Below are 17612 nucleotides of genomic sequence, written 5' to 3'. Positions count from 1 at the left end.
ATCAGAAAACCTTCTTCTCATACACACGACTAATGGGAAATAAATGGGTAAAAATGAAACGGTGAACCACTCACGGCCCAGGTGGACTGATGGCAGGGCCCGGTACCGGGCCGTGGTTGGGAAACACTGGTCTAATGGACTTCGTAACCCAAGGAACACATCAATCACAGCCAGACAGTTTACTCGATATTCTTTTTTTATACTTTATGCTACATCTTTAAACTTCCGAAATCTTTATTTTATTATAGAGTGGGAGTAGAGACTGAAAAATAGGTCCTCTTCACGTGAATGTAGTATAGGGAATCACCGCTGCTGTGTGTGTGTACGTGTTGTGTATGTGTTAGCTTTGAGCGATTCTTTATTAAGAAGTAATTCCTGGAGAAAGTAAGGGGGTTGAAATTAGAGGCATACAAAACGATGGAATGGAGCAATTTTTTTCTATCTCGAAACACAACAGCATATACGGTCATTTGGTTAGTCGCCCTCTTTTTGTTTGAGCCTATCAACTTTTCTGTCCCACTTTTACATATTCTTTTTCATTTTCTCAATTGTGAGAAAATGGATCGCTAGGTCGCGGGAATGTTTTTAAGTCAGGAAAAAAACCCTCAAAACAGCCAATAAGTGGCACCAACGTACACAAGCCAAAAAAAAAGATACGCAAATAACGAACAGAATGCCTCTAAATCGTTTATTACAGCAGTATGTGTTTCACCACATGACCGGATGGACCGGATCGATACACCCGGGACCGTACCGCTCATACCAGCGCCACCTATCGGCTGTTTTTGAGTTCCCGTGACCTTTAGCGATGCTAACCCTGCAAACCGTTTTTTATTTCGGTTATTTTTCCGGTTTTTATGAATTTTTAAAGTTTCTACGATTTTTTTGCCCACCATGTAGTTATAAATCATAATTATAAATTTATATTGAAACCTCGCTACAACGATACTCGATATAACAATAATCCCTCAACAACGATATTTTTCTTATTCTGCAGAATATTGTTATATCGAGATTTCACTGTATTGCAGTCATTATTATAGTTATGGCCCTATAGAATATGCAGAAAATTTTCCCAAAAAGTATGCGGGATATCCGTGCTAAATGTGCGGAACAAAAATGATACATAATAAAATCACGTGATTTGAAACTATTTTTATTAGTAAGTTAAGCATTCATGAACTGAACCACGAAAACAAATACTGTATAGCACGATTGTGTCATTCAAAAGCAATTAAAAAAATGATATTTAAAATGATATGGTGAACATATTTTGTTAAAATGATTGATTCCATATCCATTTCCATTCGCATTGAGGGAGAAGCTGGTTCATCTTATTCTAGCATAAAAAAACCGAGCAAAATACATTTAATGTATTTTGGATTCTTTTTGTTTCCTACAATAAATCTAGTCCAATTAATTCAAAAAAAATTCCTATATTTTGTTTATAATATTTCTAAATACTTATAATTGTTCTTTTTCTTTCATACTTGTCTTAAAGTTTTTCTAAACATTTTTTGAAAATCAGATTAATTATGAAATTTTAGGCAGGGATTTTCTACCATCCGTAAGACTGCTCATGGATGGAGGCAAGAAAATTATATTTTTAATTTTTATAATCCGAACTCATGTTAATTTGGCTGGGAATCGATGTTTTAGAAAATCCTCCATACTATTGCAGTAGATTCTCGCTAATCCAGACACATATCCGTTCCAGGGTGTGGATTACCGAACTCACCGGATTAGTGAAATTAATTAATTAATTAACTTTTGTGCAATGACATGTTTTCTCTCAAATACTCGAAGAAAACCCGCCTAAAAACGCCATATTACTGGATGGGCCGGACTAACGCATTTCCTGATTATCGAGTCACTACTGTACTTGTTTTCCTAGAAACTGCTTTCACATGGTATTGGGGAGGGGGGGTCGATTCTTCTCGAATAGGAAAACTGCTATCTACAGTCATGCCCCCCCCCCATACATACTAGATCAGGGCCCCTAGGCTGGGATCTTTGGTGGGCCCCGTATGAGATTTTTCATTGGCCCTTCTATATTGAATTCATAGCGTGAAAAAGCAAAAAAGAAAAAAAAATGATGAAAATTGCCTAGTCCCCCAGGGCTGGAGCCTAGCCAGCCCCGCCTTTGTGGGGGCCACGTCTGCATGGAGAAAATAAATTTTTTTTGGTGTCTTGCTTTCTTAAACTTCCATCGAACTCAATTTGAAACTGAATTCATCACCAGTTTTCGATGAATCAACGTGCTTAAAAATTTGATCAAAATATTGATTCAAATATATTTAAATAAGGTAACTTACCTGAAATGTTATATATATAGACATATAATTTATATATAAGAGGTATAATCGGTTTTTCGTCACGTAAATCAAATTCATTTACGAACTTTTATTAAAAATTTCACGCAAATTTTAATCGGGTTTATCGAGAATATGTTTATAAACTAAAATTCTTAACTGGGAATTAACATTTAAACACGAAGAACGAGAGCAGAGAGGAAAACGGGAAATGAGAAAAATATAAAAAAAAACCGTGTTCTGGAGTTGTATGAAGTTTTTATTTCGTGTAACCGTTACTTGACCTATTCCGATCCAATTTCAGCCAACATTTTTCTTTTTGCAGAGTGTGGTGTGTATATTCTATGATTCAATCATTGGAAAAATGAGAGGGGAAAAAACCAAACCCCTCCTTTCTCCGAGAATAACCCTTTAAGGGGGCCTCAAGAAAATGTCTGTCCCGGGGCCCCGAGAAAGCACGCTATATCCTTGGCTTTTCTCTTATCCTTTTAATATATTCGATTTATTGTTAGACACACTATACAAGTTTCCTCAGTCTGTAACTTCTGGTCGTTTTCTTACTAGTTGAGGGAGGATGCAAAACTACTTTTCCTGGAACTCCGTATACACACACATAAGTACGTGTATGGAAAGCTAAGGAACGACCATCTTTTAGATTCTATACTTTCGATGTCTTCGGGCATAGAAGGACATGTGAAGTATTTGATATTGATGGGATGTTGCGCATATTTTGTATTCGCATCGGTTTGTTTGTGAGCTATAGGGTGTTGAAAACCCTTACTTTCTGATTCTTGGAAGTAAGGTTACAAATCACTGCTAATCGTACTCTTATTCATTTCTAATAGAACTTCTCTCCGTTTTCTTAATATATTTCTCGATTTCGGATGGCAATATTAAAGGCTTTATATACTGGGGGAACCATACCGTAACCGGAATCGCCTTACGGTAAGCAGAGCATCCGTAGTACGCGGTTCTCCTACTATGTAAGCTTAAAACCACTCCTTCTGAGTCATTGTGCCAAGTGACGTTGCTTAGAAAGGTTTTGTTTGGCATTCGTGAATTTTTTCGTGGAAGTTGTTTATCCTGTTTCTCGTTTTTTGGTCACGGGCAGATTTACGTGAACAGTGCGGCATAGGCGGTGATAGACTTGTAAGTCTGGGGGTGGGCACGATGATCATGATGTCAATTCATATATATGCATGTACATTAGATCACTCAGCTTCACATTCAACGCTGGGGGGAGGCAACCTCCATGTCCCCCGCCCCGTATCTCCACCCATGAGCGCGGGGCTGTGAAGATTTGCTTCCTGCTCGAGTAAAAGAAGTAGAAACTGTTGGGATGTTAGAAACAGCTTACGGGGATGCTGCTGTGGGTGGTAAAACTCAAGTATACGGATGATTTTTTTTTTATAAGCTAGCTGCTAAGAATATTGCACAACAGTGTGCGAAGAAAAGGCCCGATTTGTGAGAGACGAGCGACTAGATTTTACATCATGACAATGCTTCGTTTCACACATCTTTCGCAGTGCGCCAATTGTCAACAAAAAACACTATGACTTCTGCGCCCCACCTGGACTATTCACCTGATTTCTCCAGACTATTCACCTGACTAGCTACGTGTGACTTTTCTTCATTCTTACGGATGAAGACGAGTCCTGAAATGAAAGCGTTTTTCCAACATGGATGAGGTGCAAACAAAAACGATGGAGGTTCTGCTCGGCATCGCAGGAGATGTATTTCAAAAATGTTTTGAACAATTGAAAAAAGACTCGACGAGTGCATTAGCTCTAATGGAGAGTACTTTCAAGGGAAATCAAGAAATTTATTTTAAAATTTAGAAAAAGAAATTCCTCTTACTTTTGGGTACCTCCCTCGTATCACACGTGAATAGAGTATTTTTAATTTTCATATGAACAGATAATTTCATTGTTTCAATCGATGAATAAATTGCTTTTGAATGACTTTACTCGTTTCTTCCCTTACTAGTGGGAATCAAGTTCTGATTTTACGTGTAACTTGTAGTTGCTTATTCCACAGCAACTCAACCAATGAGGATTGCACGACTGACTCGGATTTTTTTAAATTCGGCACACGTACAGGTGGTCGTATGAGAATACCCAAATTTTCAACGACATGCTCTTCGTATTTGTGGAGCTACGTGAATTTGAATTTTATGGCGCCATTGAAAAACCGAAAAAGGGTGTTGCTCTTTTTTCTTGTACAGCAGCTGTGTTGAAGCGATATAGAAGTGATAGATATCTATGAGAACTGTATATTCTGTATATTTAGAATAAAAATATTGTAACATCTGAATAGAAAGCGGAAGAATCATATCACACCTTGAACTTTGAGCTTCTAACTTTTAAAATTTCTGATTTTTCCGAAAGTCCACCATTATTTTGAACAAAAAAGCTTGAAGAACCACGGTTTTCAATTTTTTCTGTTGTAACAATGGTATTTGATGAAACTTTCTGATCAATGAATTTCTTTGTCTCACCTTCCTGTTTCGAAAATATTTTAGCTCAAAAGTCACTGCGTTTGAGCAGAAAGTCGAATTTCGGCGATTTTGGCAGCCATTTTTCTGAGAGAGGACACGCAGACAGCGCTTTCCATGTAATTGGATACGAACAACAGATATGTCTTCTGCTCATTAAAAAGGAATTTACTTATGGGAAATGAACACATAAATAGATATTTTGATTACGAAGTCTTAGTGCATATTCAACAAGTCCGATTTGCCATATTGGATATATGTTTTGCAGAGAAGGAAGGCAAGTGGATAGAGCTTTCTATTGCAATGAACAAAAATCACAGATATGTGTGCTACTCATCAAAATAGAATTAACTTTTGGGAAATAAATAAAACAGATATTTTATTATGGCTCTCTAGAGCAGGGGTTTCAAACTCGTGGCTCGCGTCCGCATACGGCTCCGAAAGAACTAATGGTGACCCACAACGTCCCAACAAGCTCTAAAAATAATGTTTGTCTTTTTAAATTAAAAAAAAACCTATTAATTGATTTTTTTATTAAAACGTGGGAAGTATTTGTCTCAAAAAACAAAAAATGAGACAAGAAAGAGCAATTTCATTTGCATGAAATGGCTGCATATTCTTATAAACAATCCAAGTCTTTCAGCGACGATTCCCTTGGTTTAGGAATGGATGATAAATGCTGCCGGAAATGTCTGTTTTAAAAAATACGTGCAAACATTTCATGATATTTTTCTATCGAGACATATTAGGGTCGAAAGAGTAACATCTACTTTACCGCACACCAACTCCGGTCATATATTACCATACGGTAATTTCCAACCAGTGGAGTTGGGTTGGAAATGAAAAGCGCCATCTATCGGTGGTCGCCCCAGGTTCGGTGGATCAAGAACTGGCTTCAGATATCTTTGGCCAAATTGGAACCTGTGGACGCGTTAACGATAACCTTCATAGTGGAAGACGAGCATTTTACCACTGCGCCACTCGGGCACCTGAAAGTGTAACAGCAACGGCTAATAATTTGCGTGTCCAGTTAGAAGTAATATCTTCAAATATACATTGCTTTTCAGTAGCGCTCGATGAAATTTTAGGTCTTCATTGACATGACTTTCTCTGGGATAATACGAACATAACTGAAAATTTCTTTTGGAAATGTTTTCTATTCACGAAACCATTACAAAAGAAGATATTTCTATCTTCGTGGCAAACTGTGTCAAATTATGCATTTAAGAAAAATGTCAACTTCTTATGAACAAACTCGTAGCAGTGAGAAAGGGCGTCAGCAATGGCTGACAAATACGTAAATTTTGCTTAAATACTTACAGCGAAATTCAAGAAATTTCTTAATTTTCTTTGTATTCAGTCATTCTTAAACTGCGTCTTTCCATTGCGTCATTTATCAGCAGGATCTTTCATGGAAAGAGATTAAAAATAAGTAGCTTTCTAAAGCCTGTGACGATCACTTCATCCAATCCAGAGACTCCAAAGTTCTTATTCCAGCAATTTCTTCAAAATTTGAAGAGTAATTTCGAGAAGATACCTTAGTGATATACTTTAGAAGATACCTTAGTGATATACTTTAGAAGATACCTTAGTGATATACTTTAGAAGATACCTTAGTGATATACTTTAGAAGATACCTTAGTGATATACTTTAGAAGATACCTTAGTGATATACTTTAGAAGATACCTTAGTGATATACTTTAGAAGATACCTTAGTGATATACTTTAGAAGATACCTTAGTGATATACTTTAGAAGATACCTTAGTGATATACTTTAGAAGATACCTTAGTGATATACTTTAGAAGATACCTTAGTGATATACTTTAGAAGATACCTTAGTGATATACTTTAGAAGATACCTTAGTGATATACTTTAGAAGATACCTTAGTGATATACTTTAGAAGATACCTTAGTGATATACTTTAGAAGATACCTTAGTGATATACTTTAGAAGATACCTTAGTGATATACTTTAGAAGATACCTTAGTGATATACTTTAGAAGATACCTTAGTGATATACTTTAGAAGATACCTTATACTAAGCAAAAACAATAAAGAAAATGGCTACCCCTATGGCCAAATTGGTTTTTTTTTAAATATTCTCAAGGGCGTAATCAAACTACCTATTTCTCAAAAGTAAATTCTTTTTTAATGAGTAGCAGACATATTTGTTGTTTGCATCCAATGCAATGGAAAGTTTTATCTGCGTGCCCTCTCAGAGAAAAATGGCTGCCAAACTGTTCAACATTCGATTTTCTGCTCAAACAGTGATTTTTAAGATGAAATATTTCTAAAAAAGAAATGCGACACAAAGAAATTCATTGATCAGAAAGTTTCACCAAATACCATTGTTGTAACAGGAAAATTGAAAACCCTGGTTCTTCAAGCTTTTTTGTTCAAAATAATGGTGGACTTTTGCTAAAATCAGAAATTTCAAAAGTTAGAAGATGAAGTTCAAGGTGTGATGTAATTCTACTCAGATGTTATATTATTTTTATTCTGAATATACAGAAAATACTATTTTCATAGACACCTATCACTTCTATATCGCTTTATTACAGCTGCTGTACAAAAAAAGGAACAAAACCATTTTTTCGGTTTTTTCAATAGTTCCACAAAATTCAAATTCATGTAGCTCCACAAATATGCGGTGCAGTTGGTTGAAAATTTTGGTATTCCCATACCTCGGTATCACCTGTACGTGCACTGAATTTGAAAAAAATCCGAGTCGGTCAGGCAACTAACCTTCTATTTTTTGATCGCTTTATTATGAAATGAGCCCTTCCATAAATAGCTTATTTGTATTCTTTTTTTGTGATTAAAAAGAAAGTACAAATTCGAAGAATTTTTTTTAACGCAGGACGTTGTAATTTTATCTTCTTCATCATATAATTTTAATCTGATCCTGTATCATTTATTAAGAAATAAACTACGTTTTTATTCACTTTCTTACACATGATAGGTGTTCAATTTCAAAGAAAGTTTTTTTTTGATACTTTCAGAAATATGATGGTCATGTTTTTTTTTTATTTATTTAAGGGGTGTCACGATCTCTGAAGTTGATTTTTCAAAAACGATTTTGAGAAATATTTCATTCAATTGCAAAACAAATACAAAAATTTCGAGTGAATCGGTTAGTTTGTTCTTTCAAAATAAAAGAAAGAAGTAATGAATATAGTGCAAATGTATATAAGAAAAAACACTTTGAACGCGATTTTCTCAGATTGCAGTTTTTGAGCTCATTCGTAAGATAAAAAAACGATTGCACCAAAAGAGTTCTGAAACTTTGCAGAAACGTTTATTCGATTTACCAATCCCCTAATGAGAAAATGTTGAATTCAGATTTTTGAAATGTATATTTTGATTATTTTTAAAAAAAATCTATAAAACTCTAACGAATAGTCAGCTATCCAAGTTCGAAGTTCATTTTACTAACAAATGTCGAACAAAAATTTCAGCTAAATTTCAGAATTTTTTTGTGCAAAAAATTCTGAATTTAAATTTATAATTGAAATTTCAGAATTTTTTGCTGCAGTTTTTTTTATTCTTACGGATAAACTCAAAACTGCGTTTTCAAAAACTCTATAATTCATGCCTTTTTTTTATTTTATTTTGAAAAGACAAACTAACGATTGACACAAAATTTTTAGCATTTTATTTTCAATTGAATGGAATATTTTTAAAGTCATTTTTAAAATATCGACTTCAGGGGATCGTCACACTTTTTAATAAAGCTTTGTATTATTTGTTGTAAAAAAATGTTTTTTTTTAAAAATTATTTTCCTTTTCTGACATTTTAATAAAACCGAGATTTTTCACCGCTACTTATTTGTTATCACAAAAATTTATATCTTGCATTGCATTACATAAATGTGAATACAGAATTGAAATCACCTATATTTTGAGAAGTATTAAATAAATGAATAAGAGCATTTGTATGAGTGTGCGTGTGTGTTGAGAAAAAAAATCTAATCTTATAAAAACCAAGTGTGAACTTTCGACAGTTATGAGAAACTTCCAACGGGATTCAGTCATCAGAAGGAAATAGTTTTACCAGGAATACAAGCTATGAAAACACATGACGCCTTTTTAGTCTGAATCAGCATTTCCGTTCTGCAATAAAAGGGAGAAATTTTCAGGAAGGAGTCTCGATGTCGGTCCTGACAGCAAATGTGGGAGAGCAGACTTAATGTCGGTTCGAACATTAACTGATGTCTTACTCAGCGCCCTACGTCTCGTGAGATCATATGTTTTGCTGCCTTGACGATAAAATCCAAGAGCAAATCTTGTCGTCGCCACTATAAAACATAAACTGTAACAGTGCAAAGAAGTTAGAGTAATGTTAAAAGAGGTAGAGTAAGTGAACCGACGCGACTGACACTCAGAAGACAAACATAATGCGTTTCTTTATTTAACATTCATTTTTCTATTTTCTTCATAAAAATTAACAATTTATACGCCCCATTAAAAAAAATCACTTACTGGTGAATTTTTGGCGTGAATACGTCTTTTAAATCATCTGACGATGCTGGGTGCATTCTCAAAAAGGTGTGTAAGGAAATAATTTAAACGCTCATATCTCGGGAAGTATTCGGAATCTACCAGTGCTTTTGATGTCTGTAAGTAGATCTTGTTGAAACAATTTCAATAATACTACTCTGATTTTAACACCTCTTTTGGTCTGGGCACAAGGCTCGCGGCCAGCTTTCGTTACGGAATTGTTTTCCCGCTATATCTGGAAAGATTCGCAATGCAAATAGATGGCATTGATATCATGTGTTAGCTATTTTGAAGGCAAATTTGATGATACCAACTTCATTATGTCAGTACCTACCACGCGATTCGAAGAACAAAGAATGTATTCACGCCGAAACTTGCGGCTGAGTCAATGACACAGCCTACTTCAATTTTTTCGTAAAATATAGACCATTATCATTGTCAACGACAAACATGTTTTTAAGGGGTCTTATACCCTTTAACATGGTTAAAAGTATGTCCTAGTAGAATATCATTAAGAATACTACGTACTTATTTAATTATTGACTTACTTCAGTTTTTTTACACATATTTTTGAATAGGATTGGATTTTGGTTTTATTGGTGCTAGGACCAGTTAACACATATTTTTGATTATATATACTATCTTATATATATATATAAGATATATATGGTTGGTATAAAATTTTACATATCTCCAATACTTAATTTTTTACAAATTTTCGAAAAAAACGCATGAAAAACATCTTGCGAGCATGGCATCAATGTTATTGAACAGAAATTGATTCAAAATAACGGAAACTGTTCAGCTCTGAAATGAACTAAAAGATTGAGATTTCATTGACTCAATTTTTTGAATTTTGAAATTTAAAAAAATTTAAATTTTAAACTTAATTTTAATAAGATAGAGTAATGAAATCTCAATCATTTCATAAACTGAACAGTTTTCTTTATTCTGGATTAATTTTTATTAAATTACATTGATGTCATGCTATTTTATCAAGTTCACAATCTGTTTCTCATACTTTTTTTTAAATTCGCAAAAAATTAGGTATCAAAGATGTGTAAAATATTATACTAGCCTAAGATAGCATATCCAAATAAAAAGATGTATAAAAAATTGAAATAAATTGATATTTAAATATTACTTTCAATTTTCTGCTAGGAAATAGTTTTTTACCATGTTAAAGGATATGGGCCCCTTCATTTGAGAGAGACATATACAGAGAGAAGGAATAATTGCATTTCTTACATAACACAATTTTAATTTCACGTCTTTTATATTTTAGTTTTTGGAAATAACATTTCTATTATAGTCTTATAGTCAAAAATCCGATTGAAAATCGGAAAAAATGACATTTAACAGAGGGTTTATTGATTTTTGCAATGGCCATTATAGGGTTAAACTGATGGCCAGATTGTGCTTTAGGTGCGTAATATGATAAGAGAGTGACAAAAAGGTGAAACTAAAATTACCGAGAAATGAAAGTATCTTTAAATCACTTATCTAATTTTGAATTGTAAGTTATTATGGAAAATAAATGATATTTAATAGATCTAATATAGATATTACAAATTTCTCAAATGAATCCACTTGCTTGGTACTGAAGGCGTTATTTTGTCAAAAAAGAATGGATCAAAAAAATGTTTCGCCTTATTTTGAACAACATGAGTAAAACAGGAGGAAAGTTTAGTTATCCAAAGACAGCGTGCACATTATTGAAATTACACGTATGTAAACTGAAATGTTTCTCCAGAAACCGTTGGCAACCAGAAATAATTTTGTGTGACTATGTAAGTAAATTAAGATTCATTCTCATGTCTGCAATTTATTCGATCACGCAAACAATATACTGCTCGGCAGAAAAAAATATTCTTTCGTTAACTCAATAACAGTGATGTAGTGACGACTAATCTAATCACTCCCATCAGTAGAATGAGCAAATGAAATTTCTCTGTTGAAAAGGATAAGTGATAAAAGAGAGTTTAGAGCTGCAAGCTGCTTACCATTCCAATAGACCTCTATAAAAATGATGTGGAAAAAATAGTTATGTATAATATAAAAAAAGAGACGATTAAGCCTCCTTGCGAAAGTTATTATGTCTAAACTCGCACAACAAAGCTCGTTGTTTCAACATCGCACAGAATTTTTGTTTTATAAAACTAGTCCCACACATTTACCAGCGTGATTTTCTCAGATGAATAGCTCAAAGTAACATCAGAAATACATTTTGGATTTGTTTGGTGTAAATGGGAATGTGTCGGTAATTTTGACATTTGGCAGTTTTCCAAAATCTAGATGTCTTTGCCGAGAGGCTTGAAAAATTCATAAAAAATGCATATTGTTTGATCATCATGGCTTGGTTGAATCCATGTTTATGTAATTTCGTGCTTATGAGCAGAAAGCATTCTCATCAGGCACATACAAAAATCATGCAATCTGAAATAGAAACATAGTTAGTGTGGTGAAGAAAGGAAGTAAATAAAATTCAAAGCCAAACTTATAATATTCAAAAGTTTTGTGAAATTATGTGGAATTATAAGTTGTGGGAAAATCTTTGCAATATTTGGGGGAATTATTTTTGCACAAACCACGAACTTATGCGTAAGTAAAAATAAAAGGAAAAGCAGTTGTATTGAAGTAAACATTTTGTTTTTTTTTGCATTAAAACAGGAAGGGTCACACATTGTTAAGTACCTGCAAAATCTCATTTGAAAAAGAAAAACTAGCATTTTTGTTTCGCTCTACAAACAAAATGATTTCTTAGGAGCCGAAAAGATTCTTTTTGAATTATAAAACAGTATAATGGTTAATCGATGAAACCTGTCTGAGTGGATTAAGTCGAATGGGACGTGTATTCAAAGGTATGGTTGAGTTGAAAAAAAGCGATATATAAAAAAGCTGGAGTGTCATCGTAGATACTTCTCCCGCTGCTTGAGGAAACAGCGGAATATCGTTCGTGAAGGACTTTGTTGTTTCTCTACAATGAGAATCTGAATAAGCTGCTTGGAGCCACCAAGAATGAGTATCCTAGCATACTTTCTCGTAGTGTGATTTTATTGCAAGACAACGCTCGTCGTTATGTTTTTTTTTCATAACCATTCAGAGGTTTTTAAAGATTTGAACAAATACAAATAAAATGATAGAATAATGGAATACCGGGATGCAAGGTGGAATGTGCACAACCACTCACATCACCCCATAGGCCTGTTTTTTGCTAACATCTATTTATTCTAAGATCGAGTTTATTTGTTGATAATTGATGTATTGCACGTCACTGATTATAATTTTCACTGTATGTATATACGTAAAAGGCATAATCAACAACAGCAGTTATTTCCAATCCACTGCTGAAAGTAGGTCTCCTCTAATTAGTTTAGATTTCCTCTGTTCAATGCTTTTCCCTTCTATTTGACAGTCGGCTTTTTGATCTCAGCAGCCCCAAAGCAGAATATACCGAGAATTATGACGTATCTCGCAGAACAAACGGTGCTCGGAAATAATTTTAAGAAAACAAAGCAAAAGAACTCTTGTGTATTAGAAAACACTATTATTTCGGAATTTTTGCCACAGAACATTTTCATTCAGCTGAATATTTTCATTGCAGAACAATTCAAAAGATTCAGCTTTGGGCTCATCAGTAGTCTTAGTATATTCATTATCGTAGACTCTTTTCGGTAAACCAAAGACGAATAATAGCAACACGTAATTGATATGTTCATGCTCGTGGTAGTAGATACATGGTAGTTACCATGTGTTGAATTTCTCGAATTTACCACAGTTATCACGTTTTTCAGCTAATAGATGGTTTTGTGCTTGACGTCCAATTCATTATGAGACATTTTTTTTCCAGAAAATATAGATACTATACCATTCACTCGTGTAGAGTTTGGATTTTTCTTCAATTGTATGTAGTGTGTGTATCAAATACTTCATATTCAAATCACGTAGAATTCTTCCGCAAATTAAAAAAAATATAATTCGAAAAACTCTTTTTTTCAAAACCAAAATAACTTGTTTCGTATGAATTTATTTTTACCGCGCAAGAGAGATCGGATGAACAAAAGTTGTGTTTGAGGCATGTTTCTATTTCAAAGAGAAAGCCAGCTCTTATTTTAATATGAAAAAGAATAATTACCAAAAACAAAGCAGAAACCAGAAATCTAACGTCGCATAAAATTTAATCGCAAACAATTTCAGTGCTCGCGGCATCCTGTTTCTAATTCGAGTTTTAGGCTGAATCTCCAACTGAATAAAATTCCTTTCGAATTAATTTTCGGTCGCATCGTTTTTGTGTTTCTCTTCAAATGCGTTTTGAGAAAACATTCTCTAAAGGAATGGAATTAAAATGTGATGTTGATTTCTTTGCATAGGAGAGAGTAAGACGTAATAACACGGGAAGATAGAGTGATTTATGGACCAATGCACGATATTCAACCTGGCAGAAAATCCCCCCCCCCATCGAATGCATACGATTAAGCATTGAGCGCATATTTCAAAGCAGTTTCTCTTTTTTCATCTCAATACGATCAGCATCTATTTACTTGAAATGCACGCTACTAAAAGACGGTTATCTGAATCATTTCCAGAAGCAGGGAATGGATAGAATATATTTATGTAAGAAAATGACTACTGCATTACTTGTCTTCTTCATTTTGCTGCCTGACTGAGAGATGCAGCCTATACACAATTCATTTTACAGAGCAATTGGGCTTTTGAAATTCTAGATCATGACAACTTTTGATTTTTCTTTTTCGTGATATAAAAAGCTTAGCTTGATTAAATTGGAGTAAAGAATCAGACTAGATTTACAATGAATTGAGATTTAATTCATCAAATCAGTAAATTGTGATCACGGTAATGCGCTCACTGATTTGATATAAATGATTCGTCTTTATAGTGTTTAAGAAGTAGAGTTAATTAACTTCATAGATGTTTCGTACTCTATTATTAGTGAGTTCTTGAGTTTTCCGAGAATACTACATTGATGATTTTTTTTTATTCTTATTACGAATAAAAATAAATTGATATCTAAGATTACAATATGTTGAAAGGTTTTTAATAAATATTCTAGTTATTTTTTTTTGTTACAAAAAAACATGAATAAAAAAAAATTAAGATCCTCATCTTTATTTTGTGACTTCTGTTCTCTTATATACTGTTCATACAACTTTATCTTATGATAAAAACAGGAGGTTTATAGGATTCTCTCGATAACATAGTTTAATCGGAAAGAATAGAACCCACTCGTTTCAAAAGAAAGTTGAGCACTTTATGCTTTCGATTACCCACAGACACTGAAAACCACTTTAGTTTCGCTCTCTCGGACACAGCGTTAAATCGCTTAACCGGATTATTTTACCGTAAAGTTGAACAGAAAATGAGAAGCTTTCATCGATAAAGTTCTTTTTCTTTTTCGCTTCGCCATCATCATGGAGATTTTCTTCACGATTTTTTGTGCCATGAACATTGAAGATCATCAGTTCATCATTTGATTTGGTGATTTCTAATTTCAGATTTCCCCTTGACTGATTTTTGTACAGATTTAATTTTAATTGAACGAATGATGATATTAAAAATTTTAAATCGTAGAAGAGAATTTTTCTTGTTTCTTTTGTACTGGGTGAAATGTGGTGGAACCTTTTTTTTTGCCATACTCGAAAATTGAAATCACGTATTTTCTTACACTTCAGAAGATGAAATAATTTCGTTAACTATCACGAATATGGTAACTAACACAAATAGGAACTAAAAAGCATAAAAAGAAGTTTGTCACATGTGTAAAACGACAGAAGAGTCAGATATTTTTTACTACTTTACCGCACACCAACTCCGGCCATATATCATCGTACGGAAATTTCCAACCAGTGGAGTTGGGTGGGAAACGAAGGCGCCATCTATCAGTGCTCCAGACTCCAGGCGGTAAAGAACTTGTTTCTGACATTCTATGCCCTTCGTAGTAGAAGACAAGCATTTTACCACTGTGCCACTTGGGCCCACAAAATCCTACACTGGTAAAGGGCTTATATCCTGAAAGGGACAGAGCCCGGGTCCTGTCTAGTCTGAAAAATATTTTTTATGCGTCAATATTAAATATTTAGTAATGGGAATTAAAACACGTAGATGAAATTCACTCTAACTACTGTTTTGAATTTCTATTAAGTGAGATTTCATTCTTTGTGAAATCATTATTTTGTGCTTCATCATACTGAGGACTCAAAATTCAGAGTTTTCCTCTGTTTCAAAATTTGTGTAATGAGAGGTTCAATTTCATTTACAAACAACATTATAGAACTAGCATTTTACATGTATATTTTAATTTTTTCAATTATCTATGTATTAGGATGTTTCTTAGAATTGTATTTCCTAAACAACGGAATCATAATGATTCCCCAGAAAACAATGAAAATGAGTGACATTTTCACTGAATGCATAAATAATGTATCGAATTTCTTACGCCCAACTAAGTTAACTACATTTGTTTATTGGGATATACTACACCAATGATGCATATATAGTGTAACATATCTCAGATTTTAAATACAAGTTCGAAATTAAGAAAAGTCACAATAGTTTTTACTTTTTTCCTAATTTTTGTTAATTTTACTCAAATCTTCTAATTTTGTTTGTGAACTCATCGGTTGTTAGAATTTTAGGGGATACATGTTAATAGTTTAGCAGTACAAAATCATTGTGTGCTCGACTCTGATAAGTAATTTAGTGTAGTGTAATTGTTTTTTTTAGATTTGAAAAATCTCTCTCCCACAACAGGTATTCTTTCTAAACCTTTCCTGAAAATATATGTACTTAATTTTTATTTGGAGGGAAAGAGAAAAAATAAAAATGCACACAAAGCCATTATCAAAATATAAATATTTAGGAGAGACTACGGAATGCTAGATGTTTAGATGTACATCGAGAGTCATACCTGTATCAGTTTCATGAACGTTTGACAAAATATTAAGAAAACTTGGAGCAAGAAGTGAATTTCAATGTTTAGAATTTTGCTAGAAGAGTGATTCACGGCAAGAGATTTATGAAGAAAGCATTCTAAACGATTTTTTTTTTCGCGTCAAGAGTAGATGTATCTGGAGTTTAGTTTCGTCTTTTTACGATGAACGTGCTTATACTTCTAGTTTTTGCATACTTTGACCGCTTCGTTGGATGTACCTGCTAACATACTAAACTGTCTCTGTATATTACTGGTAGAAAACGAACAGGAAGCAGATACTTTCCTCCAACATCTTATTTCTATGCTGCGAACAGCGCACAGATCCCTATTCGTGCTTTCCCACATCGATTTGTCTTGCATTTCTCGTCTGGTTATTCTGGCATATTTCACTCTTGCTGGTGAATCGTTACAAGGAACATTTTCCTATGGGCTATATTGAAAAGACTTGAATATGTTTTAGATATTCGCGAGAAATTCTGCAATATTTCACAAATATAATAGTACGAACGTGAAGGTTGTTTGGCGTTAGAATCACGCATTTATGTTTCGAAAACTTTCACATGAATTCAAACTATAGCTAGATTTGAGAAGGGACATTCATTGTATCATAGATAATATTCTGTGTAGTAATTTAAATTTGAATTTACGTCCAATTCATGAATAATGTTGAGAATATAAATATTCAGCAGTATTATAGTAAGAGTATACGACTAAATGAAAAAATGTACTCGAAAAGGTTACAATTCTCTAAATAACAATGAGGGATTCGTATTTTGGAAAAGTTCCAATCTTTAAAATGGAATTTTGAAGACCGAAAATTTAAGAAGCACTTCAAAAACTATGTGTGCAGCCTCTTATTGAGAACGTTAAAGTATAAAATTAGATTATAAATTTCTGAAATATTATTTTTTCGAATTGTTTGAATTTTTTATTTTTTATTTTGTTGAAATTGCGTTTTTATAGTTATTATATATTTAGAATGTAATTTTATACACATAGACATTTTGTAATTTATTGTGTAATAGTACCCACTAGAATGCTAAATAAATTCAAAATTACGACCCCAAAACTTAGGTAGTTTGGCAAAGTTAGATATTAGGTTTCTAACATTATTCAAAATCAAATGTATACGTTTTTATTGCAAAATCATATAACTTTTTCCGTATCTGATGTTTTCTGTTCTTTAACACATCCTTAATTTCAGATGACCAACAATCCAAGATATTCGACAATGAACAATTGCCGGATCATTTGATTGAGTTACATAAAGGTCGACCAATCAAACTTCAAGTGAAGGTCCTCGTCCCGGTTCACGACCATCCTAACGTGAGCTCTTGCTATTCAAACATTTT

The 17612-nt window shown here is 33.4% G+C and overlaps 1 protein-coding gene across 1 annotated transcript in view; it reads left to right on the top strand.

The window, feature by feature from the left end:
* LOC149080642 (uncharacterized) overlaps positions 1 to 17612 on the top strand; it is an 86143-nt gene that overhangs the window by 45509 nt on the left and 23022 nt on the right. The window contains exon 2 of the mRNA XM_089238800.1: positions 17465 to 17586. Coding sequence (XP_089094926.1) covers positions 17465 to 17586 — 122 coding nt within the window. The remainder of the gene's footprint in view (positions 1 to 17464; positions 17587 to 17612) is intronic.

This window comes from Pholcus phalangioides, unplaced genomic scaffold (assembly GCF_987345545.1).
Source record: "Pholcus phalangioides strain wild (caught in Gottingen) unplaced genomic scaffold, Ppha-v1.0 ptg000011l_1, whole genome shotgun sequence".
NCBI lineage: Eukaryota > Metazoa > Arthropoda > Arachnida > Araneae > Pholcidae > Pholcus > Pholcus phalangioides.
Note: the sequence above shows the minus strand (reverse complement) of the source record. Positions and strands in the feature narration are given on the sequence as shown.